General features: G+C 36.9%; 1 protein-coding gene across 2 annotated transcripts in view; it reads left to right on the top strand.

The window, feature by feature from the left end:
• LOC136033287 (CTTNBP2 N-terminal-like protein) overlaps positions 1-18,733 on the top strand; it is a 91,996-nt gene that overhangs the window by 39,531 nt on the left and 33,732 nt on the right. For both annotated transcript variants that reach the window (XM_065714049.1, XM_065714050.1), the window contains exon 6: positions 7,132-7,292. In XM_065714049.1, coding sequence (XP_065570121.1) covers positions 7,132-7,292 — 161 coding nt within the window. The remainder of the gene's footprint in view (positions 1-7,131; positions 7,293-18,733) is intronic.

The raw sequence follows: 18,733 nt of genomic DNA, 5'->3' as shown, positions 1-18,733 counted from the left end.
CGACTTTTTTTGTAATAGATAAAGGATTGAATAGTTTCAGAAAAAGAAAATTTCTAGTGTTTTTTAGCCCTGGACATTTCGATCGTAGGTCATCATCGTTATTTTTGGGAGCCAGGTTGAGATTGTTTAAGACAAAAGAGTCTTTCCATATTCTTGAAAAGTAAATTATTTGCCTAAGTATTGTGTCAGAATCTTTAGACCCAATGTTGAGGGAAACAGTGGGAAATGGGATATTTTGTCGTGTTACCATTTCAAAAGTAAAAATTACTCTAGAAATACATTCTTTTACTGAATTGAATAAAGAATTTATTGCTTTGAAAGCATTTCTTTTAATATTTAATTTAGAGGTTAAAAACAAACTTATTTTTAAATAAACTTGTTTTATTTTGTTAAAAAGTTTATTTTTAACTGCGGAAATTTTCTTGGAGGCACAGGATGTACAATGACTCTGCGACTCATAAAATCTGAGTTGTCCCTCGATTTAAAAATCGTGCGGAGTAATTCACGACAATTAAAATACTTGAATTTGTTTCTTAACCCAAGTTTGATTAGGTATACAATGATTTTTTTCTTAATCTTAGTATTTTAATTATTTTTTCAAAAACAATTTTTTTTCAACTGTTGATTTCATCTCTATCCTTCATCTTGCTGTTCAGTTTAATTATTAACCGGGAATAAAAGTCAGTGCTTGCTAGATCCAATGTTGTTCGAGATTATTACAAAAATGTTTTTTACATTTTTGCAAAAACATATTTGAGCGTTTTACTTTTTTTCATGGTCACTTTTGGGTATAATTTAGAAAAAATCTAAAGACAAATTAGTTATTCAAGAATCATTCTAATCGTTAAATAACACATATGTCTGCCCCAAAAGATATTGATTAACTGCAGAAGCATCGATAGATTATTTTTCGGAAAGGTTCCAAGAATTTTAAATTGAGGAAGGTTCCAACTTTGGCCAAAGCCGTAGTAACTCCGACTGAAAAATTATTTCAAGATGGTGAAATGTCTCCTTATGGTGTAAAAATGTTTTTACTTATATCGTAAAATATACAAATTAACTTTTCACTTATAAAATCACACTGTTTTCGTCACACAGTAACTAACTATTTCATAATTCTGAAAGTACCCATAAAAGTGCGTCACTGCACAGTGATCTGTCCTCAATAGCCCGCTTAAGGCTACGCATGCATATGGATTTTAAATAATTTTTGTATCAACCCGCCCCCGTCTCAACTAGTCCCACTCTCCTCTGTGTCAGTAGAACGGATGTAAACGGAATGTATAGGAATGTATATAGAGTCTGAGATTTAATCCTCTGCCCCTCAGGGCATCAGGTCTCTTTATCGTATTAACCATTAACTCTTCAAGTGCTAATAAATGTTGTTCCTAAAAATGTAACATGCATTTATCTTGCTGAAATTACGAAAATTATGGGTATTTTTTCCACTCCTTGTTTTCTGTCAGTTCATGATCAGGTAAGAAGAAGAAAGGTATTCGTATAAAAGATATCTAATATTTGTTTAATAACTTGTCTTACTTTAAAAAAAGAAATGCTTAAGGATGGCTGTTTTTTCCTCTGTTAATCACGAAAGAAAGTATCCGATCGATTGTGAAAAAAAATTATTACGTCTTTTCTCTGGAAAGAAAATGGAACAAAATAAGAAATGGCTGGAAAATTCTGGACATCGGGAATAATGAGAAACTATCTTCACAAAATAGACAAAAGAAAGAATATTCGGGCTTGATCATCATTCTAAATGATTGTTTCTTTTATGAATGAATGAATTATTTATTTTTCCTAATTAATACAGAACCTTTGCGATCTAGAGCTCAATATATCAAAAGAAAGAACGGTCAATTTTCAGGCCCGAAGTTACACGAATTTGTTGATAATCAATTTTGAATAAATCGAAAAGCGTGGTATAGTCTAGTGTCATTGACCAAAGGTAAATGGTCTATGTGCTCACAGGGGATAGAATGTGGGTCCTTTCCCCCATCCACCCTAAGAATGGTCCATAAAATGCACCCTCACATTGAACTCAGAAAATTCAGAAGTTTCCTTTCAGCAAAAAAAAAAAAAATAAAATGTGCAAAAAAGAAAAAAAAAATCCGTCGTATTTCCCTCGAAATGCTCTATGGCCAGGAATGCAGAGACAAATGCACGCTAAAGCAAAAAAAGAATGGTAAACATTCTTCCACCACTAATTACCGGCTCCAAACATCGTGCTGTAGGTGCCTTGCGCAATAAACATTACATGTATACATTTCTAATATAGCCCAGGGGCATCCATTCCAAAGGGCATCAGAAAAAATTTGGATAAATAAAAACAGAAAGGAGTATAAAACAAGAAAAAGAAGAAAAAATAACTTAGAACTCACAATTTTTTTTTTGTAATCTGCGAAGGAACCAAACGAATCACCTTAATCACCAAAGGAATGGCACTCGCTTGGTGATTCAGGTAGCCTGGCAAGCAGACAAGGGATTAGAGGCCGATGTGTCTGACGAGACCAAGAGAGTAGAAATGTTGAATTACGAAAACAGAAATAGTATAGAACAGAAAAAAGAGGTGGAAAGTGTCGGGGGTCGTATGAACATGACCATGTAGTTAAAAGACAGGGAAAGACACACACAACTTGAATTCGAGTAATGCCTCTTAGTTGAGAGGGTTGTATCAAAAGGGTTGTCTTGTCGGCTTGTCATATATCCTGGAGAGCGGTACATCTTGTAGTGACAGGAAGAACAGTCTGAACTCCATAAAGGAGGGCAACAAGAGCCGTAAGATTAAATTAAACAATGAACAACGAATCTTAAGAGTTGATCCCAGAAACTACGTGTAATTGTCCTAAGAATTCCAAAACTCCTCGATACCTTCATTTAATCAGACTAACATGATGTGTGAAAGGGTCATTTCGAAGCACACCAAAGGAATCTGGCGTACCAATCTGTGGGTTTAATAAGAGAAGCCCTTGAGAGATTTCAGACAGTTAAAGGTAAGCGTGAGAAACCCACAAGAAAATTATTAAGCTCGACTTGTCATAATTCAGGGTCAGGCAGTAAGCATCGTATCGAAAAATCTCCCTCTGAATCAGATTAATAAGCGGGACACGGACATCAGGTTCAGTTCAGACAATAGTACCAAGTGTACTTTCGTCAGCAAAAGTAGCTAGAAAGTCCTTATCCATTGCCGGCTTTCTTTATTTTTTGATGTTTAAAGATTGTGGTGACATAAATGGAAACAAGCTAAATATTTTTAGCTTATCACTTTGACAATGAGGTTACTAACATAAATCAAGGACAGAACTGGCCTGAGAATTAAACCTTGCGGGACAACGAACCAAACCTCTAATCGTCAACCTCCATACCTCTTTACTTTTTCAGATCCTCCCTTTGATTTAAATGTTGAGATGGCCATTCTCTTCAGAAAAGTCAAAAGGACCAATGCCCATGTATCCGGCATGATCCCCCCACAGCCTTTGGGGTAATTTATGCAACTTGGTCTTTGTTTACACCTAGGATTCATTAGTTGAAAATGGGGAGATATGTGAACCATCTTGGAATGTTGAACTTAATCAAAAGACAGTATTTGCATCCCCGTTATCAAAAGGGCGTATTTGTAGTATACAACTAGATAGCAGAGCTCTGCGCAGCTTTGACAATACTTCAAATACTAACTGTTCTTGTGCTTAAATGACGATTTTCTCAAACAATCTTACTGACTTCCGTTTTCTCATCAATTCTTTCTGTTTGTGGCCGACCAAAACCTTAATCGTTTTTCATTTTTAAGCTTCCTCCCTTCCCTCTATATCCATACGCTTTTTGCAGCAATATTATATTTTTTTAGGTTTTCCGAATTTAACGAACATTTTATGTTATCATGTTGCTCCACACTTGTACTAAGTATCTACGGCACAGCGGCGTAGATACGGCACGTTGGCAGCACCACTGCCAACGATGCAGAATAAACTTCTCGGCCTTACAAAGCCAGTTTGGTTATATATCCATATAGATTCATACAACAGAATACGCAGGGAATAAACTGAAAAAGGCAGTTGAGAAGAATCAACTGCCTTTGGCTTGTTTTCGTTAAACGGATCAGAAGAGTCATCGTCGTAATTAACCCACTGTTACGACTTTTCTAGCTTTTCTGTCTTTAGCCAAATTTTCATGCTCCACCCGATTGCCTAAGTCTTACTGAACTTTTCCACCACTTTTGCATTTTCTAATTTGAAACTGAGAGCCAATAAGTCCTTACTTCTCTTGACTCAGCAGGTAAGTCACTTGAAACATAATAACCTTTTTTATGTAATTTTTTTAATTTTTTTTTTAATTATATTTTTGGAAAATCAAAGATCGACTATAATTCTTGAATTGCACGAAAATTGGCTCAGCTACTATTTCCTGCCACTCCGTAGAATCAGATCCCACCAACAAATGTGGTGGGTTTAATCTCTGTCTGATCAGGATTTTCTAGGCTGGGTTTTCTCCATTTTTTTCTTTTTTTTAACGTGTCGTATGGTTTCTATCCATTCGGGTTGTCTATCCCGTGAATCATAATATTGTTTCTCTTTATATATAAATCCATTCGTAGTCCTGATGATTTTGCTCAAATCATTGATGATGTAATAATTTAATTTCTACTTTCAACACCTTCAACAAAACTTTATTTGTGTCATTCTTGACTCTCTTCTCCTATTCCCCTTCGTGGGTGAGCCTACTTGTTGCGTAATAAGTTATGATTTTAAACTCATGCGAATTTATCATATTCGTCAAATATTTTGGGATAACACCTTATTGTCATGTCCAAAACCAGGGATTTTTTTCAAACTTACACGTTAGTGGATTAGAAGTTAAAAAAAAATTGTTCTGTCTTTATCCTCTGATTATATTTTTAAATGATGGATCTGATTAATAGAAAGTAAAAAGGACAAACCATGGTTTGTATGGAAAATGTTTCCGCATTTCTAGACAATAATTTTATAAATTAATAAATAATTTTTATTGTCCATTGCAAATGTACAGAAAATGTCACGTAAGGAAGTATGAAAAAAACAATTAAAAAAAAATGGCAGAAAGAATAAATAATACATTCAAAGGTGCTGGCTAATAGCTTGTTAATGGGTATGTCTCCGGTCCAATGAAAAAGCGAATATAATAATAATAATAATTCATTTGTTACCCGCTTGTTTTGACAAATTAAGCGGAGTAAAAACATTAAGGAAAGAAAAACGAAATAACACAAACAATACAATTAATACAGTCTAATCAAAGGGTGGTAAGGGCCCAAGCGTTGACAGGCCTCAGCACCTAATCTAGCATAGAGTTTTTTATAAACGAAAATAATATCAGTGGCACAAAACTTTCTGATAATCTTCTGATTTCTACAAGAACGCGGCAGATACAATAAATATTTACAATAAAGAAAATACATAACTCTTATGCCCTGCAAATCTTGATTATTAAACAACGGGCGCAAACCGGAAAGAAACAATATAGAATGATCGCAATATGTAGAATAAAGTCTGGATAAAGCCTTTCGTGAAAATCTGCCTCGGTTCGGGACAATTTTTGCGTACCCTTTTTTAAGTTTACTTTTAATATCATTTAGCCCACAGGATCGAAAAGCCGATAAAGATGAACCAATACTAATACCAAGCCACCGAATCGAAGAAACGAGCTTAACAGAAAAATGACCACAATCAAGATCACTACTTTTGATGCTTAGCATTAAAAACTAAATGTTCACATTTTTCAGTATTAAGTTTGAGGCCGATTTCCTCAAAAGACTTAGAAACAAGCTGGGTCGACTTAATTAGGCTAGATTTAGTGCGGCTGATCAAAAGTAAATCATCTGCATATGCAATATACGAAAGATTAGTTAGGCCTAAAAAACATGATGGATTAATACGTGGCAAAACAGAATAAAGACAAGCATTAAAAAGATAAGGGGATAAGACTCCTCCTTGCCTAAGACCAAAACGGATGGGGATATTACCAACGTAGGTGTCACCTGACTTGAGTCGAACATATGAATTAGCATGCCAAAAACAAAGAGTTGATATAGTAGACACATTTGCACCAAGTTGGATTAAAGAATACCAAAGTTGGCTATGACAAATTGAATCAAAAGCTTTTGAAACTTCGAGTGCACAAAAATGAACCTCAAAACCATTTTTATGCGCTTCAAGTAATAGCGAAACTATAGCACGATGAGCATGTTGGCATCCTATATACGGCTTGAAGCCGAACTGATTAGACATATAATCTACATTCGACAGGAGATCAGGGAGCAAAACATATTCAAATACTTTACTTAAAGTACAAGCAACCGTAATAGGCCTATACGAAGCGCAACTAGTTGGGTCCTTACCATGTTTCAAAATTGACGTAATGTTACCAACTAAAAAAGAATCAGGGACTAAAGAAGAGCATAAACACATCTGAAAAAGTAACTGCAAGTGATAAACTAATTCCTCCGAATCGGTGTTGAGATGAAAAGCACTGATGCCGTCTATATCATAAGATTTCGATTTAAGTCTCTCTACACTTCTTTTGACACGGTCAACACTAACGGGAGGTACATGACCTTGAATGATTTTGTTATGCAACAGATTAGAACAGAGCTTGGCAAAGCGAAAATGAACCGCATATATCACTGTATCGAAAATATTACTATAATGATTGATCCATGATACGTTAGGGATTCGGTCGGCCGTAGGCGATCTATCAAACTTCGCGACATTTATCACTTTTTTCCACTGGCTAGGAATCGCACTATTCCTGATTTCTGAAATGCTGAATAACCATGCTTAAGAAACATGCCTACGTGCATCAGATTGCCTTTTGACCTTACCTTTACTGATTTAAGTTAAGTAAATAATCAGGTAAGGTTTAAGTAAACAGAATATCAAATCTGATCTATTCTTTTATATGAAATTTTAAGGCTGTAAATGAATGAACTGTTTTGGGTTTCAACTTTTTTATTAATAGTAAATTCTACAAGTTTTTATGTTTCCACTCTCCCGTAAAGTTATGAAATACGTTGGTAAACCCAAATGTATGAAGTGGGCATAGCAATTTCGGGATCCTTAGTCTTGGTTTCTTAGAATTTCACTTAGTTTTTTTTTTCAGATACTCTCCGAGGAGAAGGCTCGGATGGAACTGATGGCAGAGAGCTTGGAGGAGGAAACTAGAAAAACATTAGGACTAGAGTCAGAAGTAGAGAAGCAGCAGCAGCAGCTAGATACAGAACGGCAACATTTCAAACTACAGCTCACTAAAGGAGAAAAGAGGTATCTAAATGTTCCCTAAATTGAATTTTGTTGTTCTAAATTTGAGTTCTAATGTTCTAATTTTGTTGTTCTTGTTGTTCAAAAGTTTAAATTTATTACTTTAATTTTTATTATTGTAATATATCTATCATTGAGTCATGGTTTTGGAACAACACAAAATCAGCATTTATCGGCTTGGACTTGAAGTCTGTTACTGAGTGACAAAAGCCCTACTCCCATTCTATACTACAGTTAATTGAGATTTAATTAGCCATTCTTATCAATGCCAAGAATGTATTCCTTCATTCACGGGTTTCGTCGAACTTGGTGTTGAACATAGCAAAAATTATGTTCAGTAATTGTTGAACATGTGCTATTGGGTTAATTTTGCCAGACCGACTAGTAATTAGGCTTATGAAAAGAGATTTTGATTTCTTTATCATTAAGATGTGTGCTACGTACAGGAAGAGATTTAGTTTCAAAATATATATATATTGTTGAAATTTACGTTATTTAAATCGTATATGTATTATGTACATTGTATGTTGTATAGTTGTAAACACTGAAGCTGAATGAAGTTTAGCTTGTAAAAAGGGACATCTATTAGCCCAGATCTTATTACCCGTCAGATCAGATATCTCTTTCTTTTTTAAAGGTGCTTGTGACAAGAATACGGGGACTCCCTATCTTTCTCCACCCCTTAGTAAAAAATTAACCCTAGCGTGTATAACGGCATAATTAGGATATAAACTATTAGTTCTGACTGGTTGGTTAAGATGCAACACCTAATCCTCGTGGCCACCACAATGACTTGAAATTTGGCGTCGCTCACCTCCCCACCCCCTCATTGAGGCTAGGTGGGCCCTGGGCCCTCAAAACCACAACTAAGATATTAGCCGTTACGCCTCACTCAGTCTTAATAATGATAGTACTCACTCAGTCTGGTTGGGATTGAACAACCTTTTCTTGTAGCCACTCTGATAACAAGAATTTAGACATTCCCTTGAGAGGTGTGATTGAGTTTAGGCTCCAAAAAGTCATGAGTAGGACACTTCCCACTAATTTCCAATGGGTTATATCTATACGTATGCACATATATATATATATATATATATATATATATATATATATATATATATATATATATATATATATATATATATATATATATATATATATATATATATATATAGGTAAGACAATGAGAACTGCCTCTCTCCCCCCCCCCCAATAAGGTGAAATTAAGCATGAAACCCCGAAAGAAAAAAATTAGGAAAACTAGACTTGTTCTAGTTTCCATCAAGTTCGTTTAAGGTCCGAATGCCTGTTCTTGTAGATGTCACCATGAAAAGAATTTGAGGAGCCCCTTTTACTCCCTCCCACAGAGTGCAAAGCTGTCTTTTTTAAGCGTTATCTTCGTCCTTAAAATTTATTGCTAAGAAATATGCTACTGTTTCTCAAACAGTAAAGATGTCATAAGGTCTCAGTCATGAGACAGACTGTACTCGCTCCCTCTAATGGTTCTAAAAGGAAATAGGCAGTACTGTAAATACCCCCGTAGATTATACTGAAGACTTTGGCTCTGCGTGTTTTGTTATGACTAATTAATAATTATCGTCTCAGAAAAATAATTAATTACAATGATTCAAATAGGCCTCTCCGCAAGTTTTGATTAATAGTTGATATTGTCATTCTTCTAACTAGAAGGAGAAACCAGAGTCTGTCTCAAAAGTTCCGGTAATGATATTTTTTCACCGCCCCATCGCGCTTGTGCATCGCGACTTCTAGCGAGAATGTCGGTGGGAAGTTTCAGCGAAAGTACTGAGACTGACAAAAGGGAGGAGGCTCATTCGATTGAATATTGAAGGTTCTAGTTTTCTTTTTCCTTCCCTCCCTTGCCTTTTATATCTGTATCCCCCCTCCAAAAAAGATGTCTGATCAAGATTTTGAGATAGCCAATTTGTTCTGACCCCCTCCCCCCCCAAAAAAAAAAAACACACACACCCACACAAATCCATGTACATGGGCTGCAAGTTATGGAAGCTGCCCAATATTTACAGATATGGTTGGTTTTTAGGAGAGGGTGGCATGTTTGACCCCGGGCCTCCAAAAATGCTTATCGCATTAAGGTGAAACTTTCAGAAAACGTTTAAAAGGATATTGAAATGTGATCAGAAGGCAACCAGTCCTCTTTCCATGGCCTTTTTATCTGCCCTTTCCAAAATAAATCTGATCAAAATTTTGAGATAGCCATTCTGTTCAAAACAGTCTAAAGGTCAAATAACTACCCCTCTGGGGAAGATATGACCCACCACAGCCCCTGGGGCAAGGACTGTAAGCTATGCAAATTGCCCATTATTTACATTTAGGTTTGTTTTTTAGGAAAAGTACCATGTTTGATCCTGTGTCTCACAATAGGCTTAGAGTATTAAGATAAAATTTTCTGGCAATGTTTGAAGGGATGTCTAACAAAATTAAACACATTAAGTGTATGCCGACTGTCAAAAGCACCTATCAGCAACGATTGATGTTATTTAGTTGAAGCTTTTAGGGTATGTTGAGGGGAATGTTTAAAATGGTTGGAGGGTAACCAGTCTAATCCTTGCCACATTCAGTCCTAATCAAAATTTCGAAATAGCAATTTTTTCAGAATAATCAAAAGGTCAAATAAATTTGCCTCCGGAGATGACAGGGCCCCAACGGCCCTGGGCTCCAACAAGGGTTGTAAATTTTGCAATGTGCCCGTTGTTAATATGTAGGATTTTTTATTCTGTACATAAGTTTTTTATCTGTCTGTAAGCAAAGTTTGGAATATTTAACCCTGGGTGGATCTGAAAAGTTAAGGGGGAAAGTTTAGGGAATTTTGTGGTGGACATTGAACTAAATCCAAAGACAGTATGTGCGTCCATGCTCTCGGAAGGGCTGAGGGTATTATTTTGAAACTTTTGAGGCATGTTGAGGATGTTGAAAGTGGTCTAAGGGCAACCAGCCCCTGTCAACCTAGCCCTTTCAAGATCCCCTGCCCAATACTGTTGAAAGTTCTGAGAAAGTCATTTTGTTCAGAATAGTCAAAAGGTCCGATAACTTTTTCTCCGGGATGACTCAACCCCCCATTGCCAAAGGTTATAACTTATGCTATTCGCCATTTTTACATGTAGGATTCACTATTGGAGATGGGGGAATTTTTGAACCGGGGTTGGTCTGAAATGGCGAGGGTATTAAGGTGAAAGTTCAGAGCATATTGAAAAAAATAAAACATGCTATATGCATCTAGGTTATTGAAAGGAACTATCTGCAATATCTTGAAACCGCTAATGGTATTAACTTGAAACTTTCAGGGTTATTATTACTACTACTGCGACTACGTCTACGACTACCTGCTAATAATTTTGACTGTGACTGTGATTGCGACAACTTGCGCTTGTGACTGCTGTTGCAACTATTTGGGACTGCGATTACGACTACTTGTGACTGTAACTACCTGTGGCTGTCACAACTACTCGTGACTATGACTGCGATTATTTACAACTGCGAATTTGACTACTTGCGATTACGGCTAATTACGACGGCGGGTACTTGCGATTGTGACTGCGACCACTTGCAACTACCTCTAAATGCGACCTTGACTACTACTACTCCGATTTTGACCGTGTCTCGGGCTGCTACTACTACTGCTACTGCTAGTACTACTAGCAGTGCTACTGCTACTACTGTTTACCCAAATCAAAAGATTTTAATTACATCCAGGCTTTCAAAAAAGCTATCTGCAAAGTTTCAGGAAGGGCTAAGGTTATGAACCTGAAAATTTCAGGGAATATTGAGGGAGATGTTAAACTAATTCAAAAGACTGTACGTGCTTCCAAATACTCAAAAGGATTAATCTGCTATTTCTCAAGAACTGCCAATGGTATTAAGTTGAATTTTCAGAGAATATCAAGGGGAATGTAGCATGAAATCAAAAGACAATAGGTGAATCCAGGTGTCCAAAGGGAATATCTATATCGATTTCAAGAGCGGCTACTGGTATTAAGTTGAAACTTTCAGGGACTGCTAAGGACTGTTAAATTAAATAAAAAGATATCATATGTATCTAGATCGTGAGAACAGCATATCTCAAGATTTATTTGGGGTCACTAAGTTAAAACACTCAGAGAATAGTTTGGGGGATGCTGAACAAGACACCCTATGCACCCCAATTTTTAAAGGGAAGTATCTGTAATGTCAAGAAGGCTAAGATTATTAAGTTGAAACTTTCAGGAAATATCGAATATGATTTTAAGTCAAGGAGGCACACTCGTGCCTCTATAAAGAGGCGAACCACGACAATGTTAAGCGATCTTCGGTTCCAGTGGTCGCAGAGGGATGGGGAGGGATGTATTTCGTAGCCCGAGCTCCAACTAAGAAACCTGCCAAATTTCATCCCCCTCCAACTTTTCCTTCATGGGGAAAATCTGGCCGAAAGTTTCGACCCGTCAACCCCAGCCCCCCTTTAACGTTGTCCGATCGGGCTGAAATTCACAAGTTAAGGTCCCCTAGGGCCCAGGAGCTTATCCGCGAAATTTCAGCTCGATCCGATAACTGTTTTCCAGAAACCACGCATAGCCACTTAATGTTCATTTTCTTTTTTTTCCTCGACGCCTACAGGTCACAACCGACATCGGATCTGGGTATACGAGGACTCATTCGATGCGCAATTCTCCGAGTAATTTTCCTGGAAAGTTTCGTAGGAAAATCTTAACCCCCCGAAAGTTTCGACCCCCCAACCCCACTCCCCCTTTTAACGTTGTCCGATCGGGCTGAAATTCACAAGTTAAGGTCCCCTACGCCCCAGGAGCTTATCCGCGAAATTTCAGCTCGATCCGATAACTCCTTCCCTGTTTTCCAGAAACCACGCATTAGCTACTTAATTAACGCATTTCTCCATAAGAGCCCATGTTAATTTGAAATTTTTAAAGTTATTTAGAAGTTATATTTAAACACATGTAAGTGGTTAGCTCAGTCGGTAAAGCGTGGGACTTTTAATCCTCGGGTCAAGGGTTCAAGTCCCTTACGGGCGGTTTTTTTCACAACATCAAAATAAAAGTGTATAATTTTGATAAGACCTGGACTGCTTATCATTTGAGAGATAACAGAATATTAGCTTCTTATGAGCAAAAGAAACATTTCGGTCATTCTATCTATTTTTTTTTCTATTTTATACAATGAGTTAAAAGCGGGGGGGCGGCAGCCACCCAACTTCCTCTCCTAATTCCTGTACGAGGAGTACAGGAATTATTAAATTACATCCACCATGGATTGTAGAAAAACGTACAGAAATAATATGAAAAAAACTTCGTTTTCTTAAAGAGTTAAAGAGGCTGCGTCCCAAAGTCGAACCTTAAAACGTACAGGAATTAGAAGAGGCAGTTGGGGGGCTGCCGCCCCCCAAACCCCCCGCTTTTACAGACTCTTTTGTACAGGTTTTTTGTTTTTTTGCTAACCCCCCGCTCTTGGTTGGCTTCGGAAAGGCCCTCTTTTAATTAACAAAAAATTGAAATGAATGGATAATGGAATAACTTCGAAAAATGTTAAACACAAGAGGACAGGAGAACCATTGCGCCGAAACTAGTAATTAGTAACAATGAAGTCCCCCCACAAAAAAAAAACCTGTACAAAATAGTCCTTAAAAGCGGTTGGTTTTTGGGGCGGCAGCCCCCCAACTGCCTCTTCTAATTCCTGTACGTTTTAAGGTTCGACTTTGGGACGCAGCCTCTTTAACTCTTTAAGAAAACGAAGTTTTTTTCATATTATTAAATCGAAAGAGACCATAGGAATCCAGGTTGTTAAAATGATATGTCTGCAATATATTAGGAGCAGTAAGGGGTATTAAATTTAAACTTCCATAGAATACTGAGGGGGAGGTTGAATTTAATCAAAAGACTCTATGTGCATCCCGATTGTTAAATCTGTAATATCTCAGGAACGTCTAATGGTATTTAGTCAAAAATTTCAAAGGGTATTGAGGAGGATTTTGAACTAAATATGAAAATGCTATGTGCAGCAAGATTGTCAAAATGTTATAGGAAACCTCAGGAAAGGCTAGGGATAAAAGTTAGAAATAATTAAGGGATGCGTAAGGGATCTCTTTATATATTAAAGTAAAAAGAAAAAACACTACTTGGATCCAGGCTGTTAAAAGAGTTCATTTAAAGTGTTTCAAGAACGGCTAGGGTGTCAAGTTCGAACTTCCAATGAATTTCGAGAGAGATTTTCCACTCAATCAAAAGACACCATGTGCATCAGTGTTGTCAGAATGGCATATTTTTTTCACTCTGTACTTAACAAATGCTCAGGTCAAAGTTACAAATGAAATAGGTTAAAGATTTAGGAATAAAGAAAACTGATTGATTCTCTTGTTATGCATTTATTCTCTTGTTCTATTTACATTCATGTGTTATCTTTTGAACAATCTATTTGGAGGAATCTTTTGGGTATATTACCTCTAAATTACTGTTGAATCGAAATCATAGTTCAATAACTGTTCCCAATCTTTGTTTCAAATTGAACGAAATAAGCCGAAAACCTGAAAAATTGGAGAAATATTCACTGTATTAAACAATGACAAAACTTTGGTAATCAGAGGTAATAAAGGTAACAAGTAATAGCATAAATAAATAAAAACAATAAAACAAAAAGAAACAAACAACAAAATCGGGAACTTGATTTTTAATGAACAAGATCTCCGTATGCAATGTGTAGTTTTGGTAGTAGCGAAGGCTAAATTAGAAAAACAAGCATGGCTGAAGGCCAGAAAGAAATAAACTAAAAAGGTATGACACCAAAAAGTTTAAGAAGATGTAGGTTCCCTTTGAAGGTATAGTTGTTCTTGGGAATCAACCGATTCGTAGGTATTGAATTTAGCTGATTAGTTTTTCCTATTTATTTTAACGGTTCAACAAGATAAGACTGAAAAAAAAATGCAGTAATGTCCAAAAAACTTCAAAATTCTAAAACAACCAAATGAAAAATCCCAGAAAATCATGGTTTTGAGGGACGAATAGACGAGATGAATCGATGGGTGGGGGGCTTTGTTTTGGTGTTCTTGGGACGTGAAGCAACCCAGGGTGATTTTAAATGCCAATACTCCTCCTTACTTGCAATAGTAGATACATGGAGTTTGCTCCGGGGGAAAAAAAGGAAGGGCATTGGACGCAGTTTACTTTTGAAGTTTCATTCTGTATTTATACCAGTATATTGAGCAAAAAAGAAGCTTTAAGCAGCCTGAAATGATTTTAAAAGCCAATACTCCTCCTCACTCGCAAAGGTTTGCCTTGATGAGTTGGATACAGTTTTACTCTTGGAGTTTCAACCTATATTTACACAAACGTGTCGAGCAAAAGAGGAGCTTTAAGCAGCCTGTGATGATTTTAAAAGCCAATACTCCTCCTCACTTGCAAAGGTTTGTCTTGGTGAGTTGGGTGCAGTTCACTCTTGGAGTTTCAACCTATATTTACACAAACGTGTCGAGCGAAAGAGAAACTTTAAGCAGTCTGTGATGATTTTAAAAACCAATACTCCTCCTCACTTGCAAAGGTTTGCCTTGGTGAGTTGGGTGCAGTTTACTCTTGGAGTTTTAACCTATATTTACACGAACGTGTCGAGCAAAGAGGAGTTTTAAGCAGCCTGTGATGATTTTAAAAGCCAATACTCCTCCTCACTTGCAAAGGTTTGTCTTGGTGAGTTGGGTGCAGTTTACTCTTGGAGTTTCAACCTATATTTACACAAACGTGTCGAGCGAAAGAGAAACTTTAAGCAGCCTATGATGATTTTAAAAGCCGATACTCCTCCTCACTTGCAAAGGTTTGCCTTGGTGAGTTGTGTGCACTTTACTCTTGGAGTTTCAACCTATATTTACACAAACGTGTCGAGCGAAAGAGGAGCTTTAAGCAGCCTGTGATGATTTTAAAAGCCAATACTCCTTCTCACTTGCAAAGGTTTGCCTTGGTGAGTTGGATACAGTTTTACTCTTGGAGTTTCAACCTATATTTACACAAACGTGTCGAGCAAAAGAGGAGCTTTAAGCAGCCTGTGATGATTTTAAAAGCCAATACTCCTCCTCACTTGCAAAGGTTTGCCTTGGTGAGTTGGGTGCAGTTTACTCTTGGAGTTTCAACCTATATGTACACAAACGTGTCGAGCGAAAGAGGAGCTTTAAGCAGCCTGTTATGATTTTAAAAGCCAATACTCCTCCTCACTCGCAAAGGTTTGCCTTGGTGAGTTGGATACAGTTTTACTCTTGGAGTTTCAACCTATATTTATACAAATGTGTCGAGCAAAAGAGGAGCTTTAAGCAGCCTGTGATGATTTTAAAAGCCAATACTCCTCACTTGCAAAGGTTTGTCTTGGCGAGTTGGATGCAGTTTACCCTTGGAGTTTCAACCTATATTTACACAAACGTGTCGAGCGAAAGAGAAACTTTAAGCAGCCTGTGATGATTTTGAAAGCCAATACTCCTCCTCACTTGCAAAGGTTTGCCTTGGTGAGTTGGGTGCAGTTTACTCTTGGAGGTTCAACCTATATTTACACAAACGTGTCGAGCGAAAGAGAAACTTTAAGCAGCCTGTGATGATTTTAAAAGCCAATGCTCCTCCTCACTTGCAATGGTTTGCCTTGGTGAGTTGGATGCAGTTTACTCTTGGAGTTTCAACCTGTATTTACACAAACATGTCGAGCAAAAGAGACGCTTTAAAAAGCCAATACTTTTTAAAAGCCAATACTCCTCATCACTTGCAGTGGTTTGCCTTGGTGAGTTGGATGCAGTTTACTCTTGAAGTTTCAACCTATATTTATACAAACTTGTCGAGCAAAAAGAAAAGCTTTAAGCAGATTGGGATGATTTTAAAAGCCAATACTCCTCCTCACTTGCAATAGCGGGTCCACGGGGTTTGCTCCGGGGGGTTGGACGCAGTTTACTTGTGGGGTTTCATTTTACATTTACACAAATATGTTGAACAAAAAAGAGAAGCTTTAAGCAGCCTGAAATGATTTTAAAAGCCAACACTCCTCCTCACTTGCAAAGGTCGGTCCATGGGGGTTGGCCCCGGTGATTTGGACGCAGTACTTTTGGAGTTTTAACCTATGTCTACACAAATATGTCGAGCAAACAGAAAAGCTTTATGCAGCCTGAGATGATTTTAAAAGCAAATACTCCTCCTCACTTGCAATGGTTGGTGCATGAGGGTTTACCTTGGTGAGTTGGATGCAGTTTACTCTTGGAGTTTCAACCTGTATTTACGCAAATATGTCGAGCAAAAGAGGAGCTTTAAGCATCCTGTTATGATTTTAAAAGCCAATGCTTCCCCCATTTGCAATAATAGGACCACGGGAGTGTCCCCCTACGGGGTTGACGTAGGTTACTTTTTGAGTTTCAACCTATGTTTAAAATATGTCGAACAAAATAAGAAGCTTTAAGCAGCCTCAGATGTCTTTAAATGTCAATACTCCTCCTCACTTGCAATAATAGGTCCATAAGAGTTTGTCCCAGGGTGATTGATGCAATTTACTGATTAAATTCTAACCTGTATTTGCACAAATATGTTGATCACAGTATTATCAAAATGCCTAGTCCCGGCGTAAAATCCTAGACCCGCCACCGCCCGTATGGAAGCACTTTTGTCTATAGTACTCTTTATATTACATTTAGGATAATGAGGCTTGCAAACAGTTATAGTATGCAAAGCCTTTATCCTATCCTTTCTTTATGGCTCTGTTATATGTGAGGACACACAGGGCATATGATCTTTAACAGCTTAAGATAAGATGTTATTAGTTCCAAAAGCGAACCGCAAGCATTAGTAGATCTTAATTCGCTTCTTATGCCAAGTAAAGAAAAAAAATATAAGCAGAAAATAGGCCCAAAAACACTAAAAACAAGATATGCTATTCCTAAAATTAAATTACAAAAACAAGTTTTTTTAACTGAAAGTAAGGAGCAACATTAAAACTTAAAACGAACAGAAATTATTTCGTAAATGAAAGGAGCTGCTTCCTCATCAACGCCCCGCTCTTTACGCTGAAGTTTGACTCTTTCTCTCAACTCTTCTTTTTAAAACAGCAAAAAACTGTTTGATGATCAGTGTAAAAACTTCAAAAATTAAGTATAACATCGACTGCACAGCTAGTTTATTCGAATTTTTTAAATAAATTACACACAACAAGCGTTTAAAAAAAATGAAAATGGGAGGCTTCACGTATTAACATTTCAGTTATATAGGGGGGGGGGAATCTTCTTCTAAATCTTTCTGTGACAAATTCTATTGGATTACAAATTGGAAAAGGGAGAACGAGGGAGGTATGGTCTGGGGGAGAATGATAGAAATCCATGTTTGATCGGGGATGAAATTTTGTAAACGCAGATTCTTGTTCTCCTTTCCTGAAGAATAACCGGATTGGGTCTGCGAGGAAGGGAGATATAAGAACTTTATCCTCGTTAAAGATCATTTTTTGGCATAACATTGAAGTGGAATGTCAGGAAAGAGAAATTAAATTCTTATTAAAATTTGAGAGTAATAGGAGGAGAAAAAGGACATGGTATCATCATCATTTGGCGTTGTTACTCCCTTCCCTCTTTTTGCCTCCGATTTTAAACGACAACGCACTAAAGTTTGTATTCTTTTCATTTAAAATTTGACCTCTGTCAATTAGGCAGTCCCTTCTGAAGATAACACTGTTTAGCTTATGGCCTTTTTCTATAGATCCCTGTCAATATTAGTCTTTTAGATCAAGTTTCCGATATAAATTTTGTTTACCTTGGCTGAAAATTGCAATTTTCGAGTTAGAGTTTGGTAGTTGTGAAGCTATATGGTAAAACCTCTTTACCGTTGTCTACTACAGTTGACCTGAGTTTATGGTTCCTTATTTACGATATTTAGCATTTTTAACGACTAAAAAAGTTTTTATAATGATATTTATGTTGCGTAGGAAAGCTTCTCGAGGCCTGGATTAGATACATCATCAAAAGTGAAGAATTAGAATTGTTTGTGAATCGATTAACCTTAGGCCTTACAATTTGTATGCAATCTAAGTTTTGGTATTCATTCGAAAAATCAAGTTCATGTTTCCGTTTTAATTAATTCAGTTAGTTAACAAAGTTAGGTGTTACTTGATGATAAGTTAACTATTTACCTTCTGATCTGATCAAAGCTGTTGCAGTTCCATAAATATGATATTCAGAAGTCAAACTTTAAGCTCCTTATATCTAAAATACGCCGATGGGGCAACTAGCAGCCTGTCAAGGCGTTAGTTTAATCCTGCTCTCCAGTTAGTAAAACTAGGATTTTGAAGCATTTCATAAGTGTTATTGGAATTGGCCTATATGAGTGCCAAGAATAATAGTAAGTAAGTAAGTAATTTATTGATGCCCACTCATACAACGTGAAAAAGTGGAGTAAAATTAAAAGAAAAAGATAATAAAGTGACTTCTA

This window comes from Artemia franciscana, chromosome 11, assembly GCF_032884065.1.
Source record: "Artemia franciscana chromosome 11, ASM3288406v1, whole genome shotgun sequence".
Classification (NCBI taxonomy): Eukaryota; Metazoa; Arthropoda; class Branchiopoda; order Anostraca; family Artemiidae; genus Artemia; species Artemia franciscana.
This window is presented reverse-complemented; position numbering and strand designations above follow the sequence as displayed.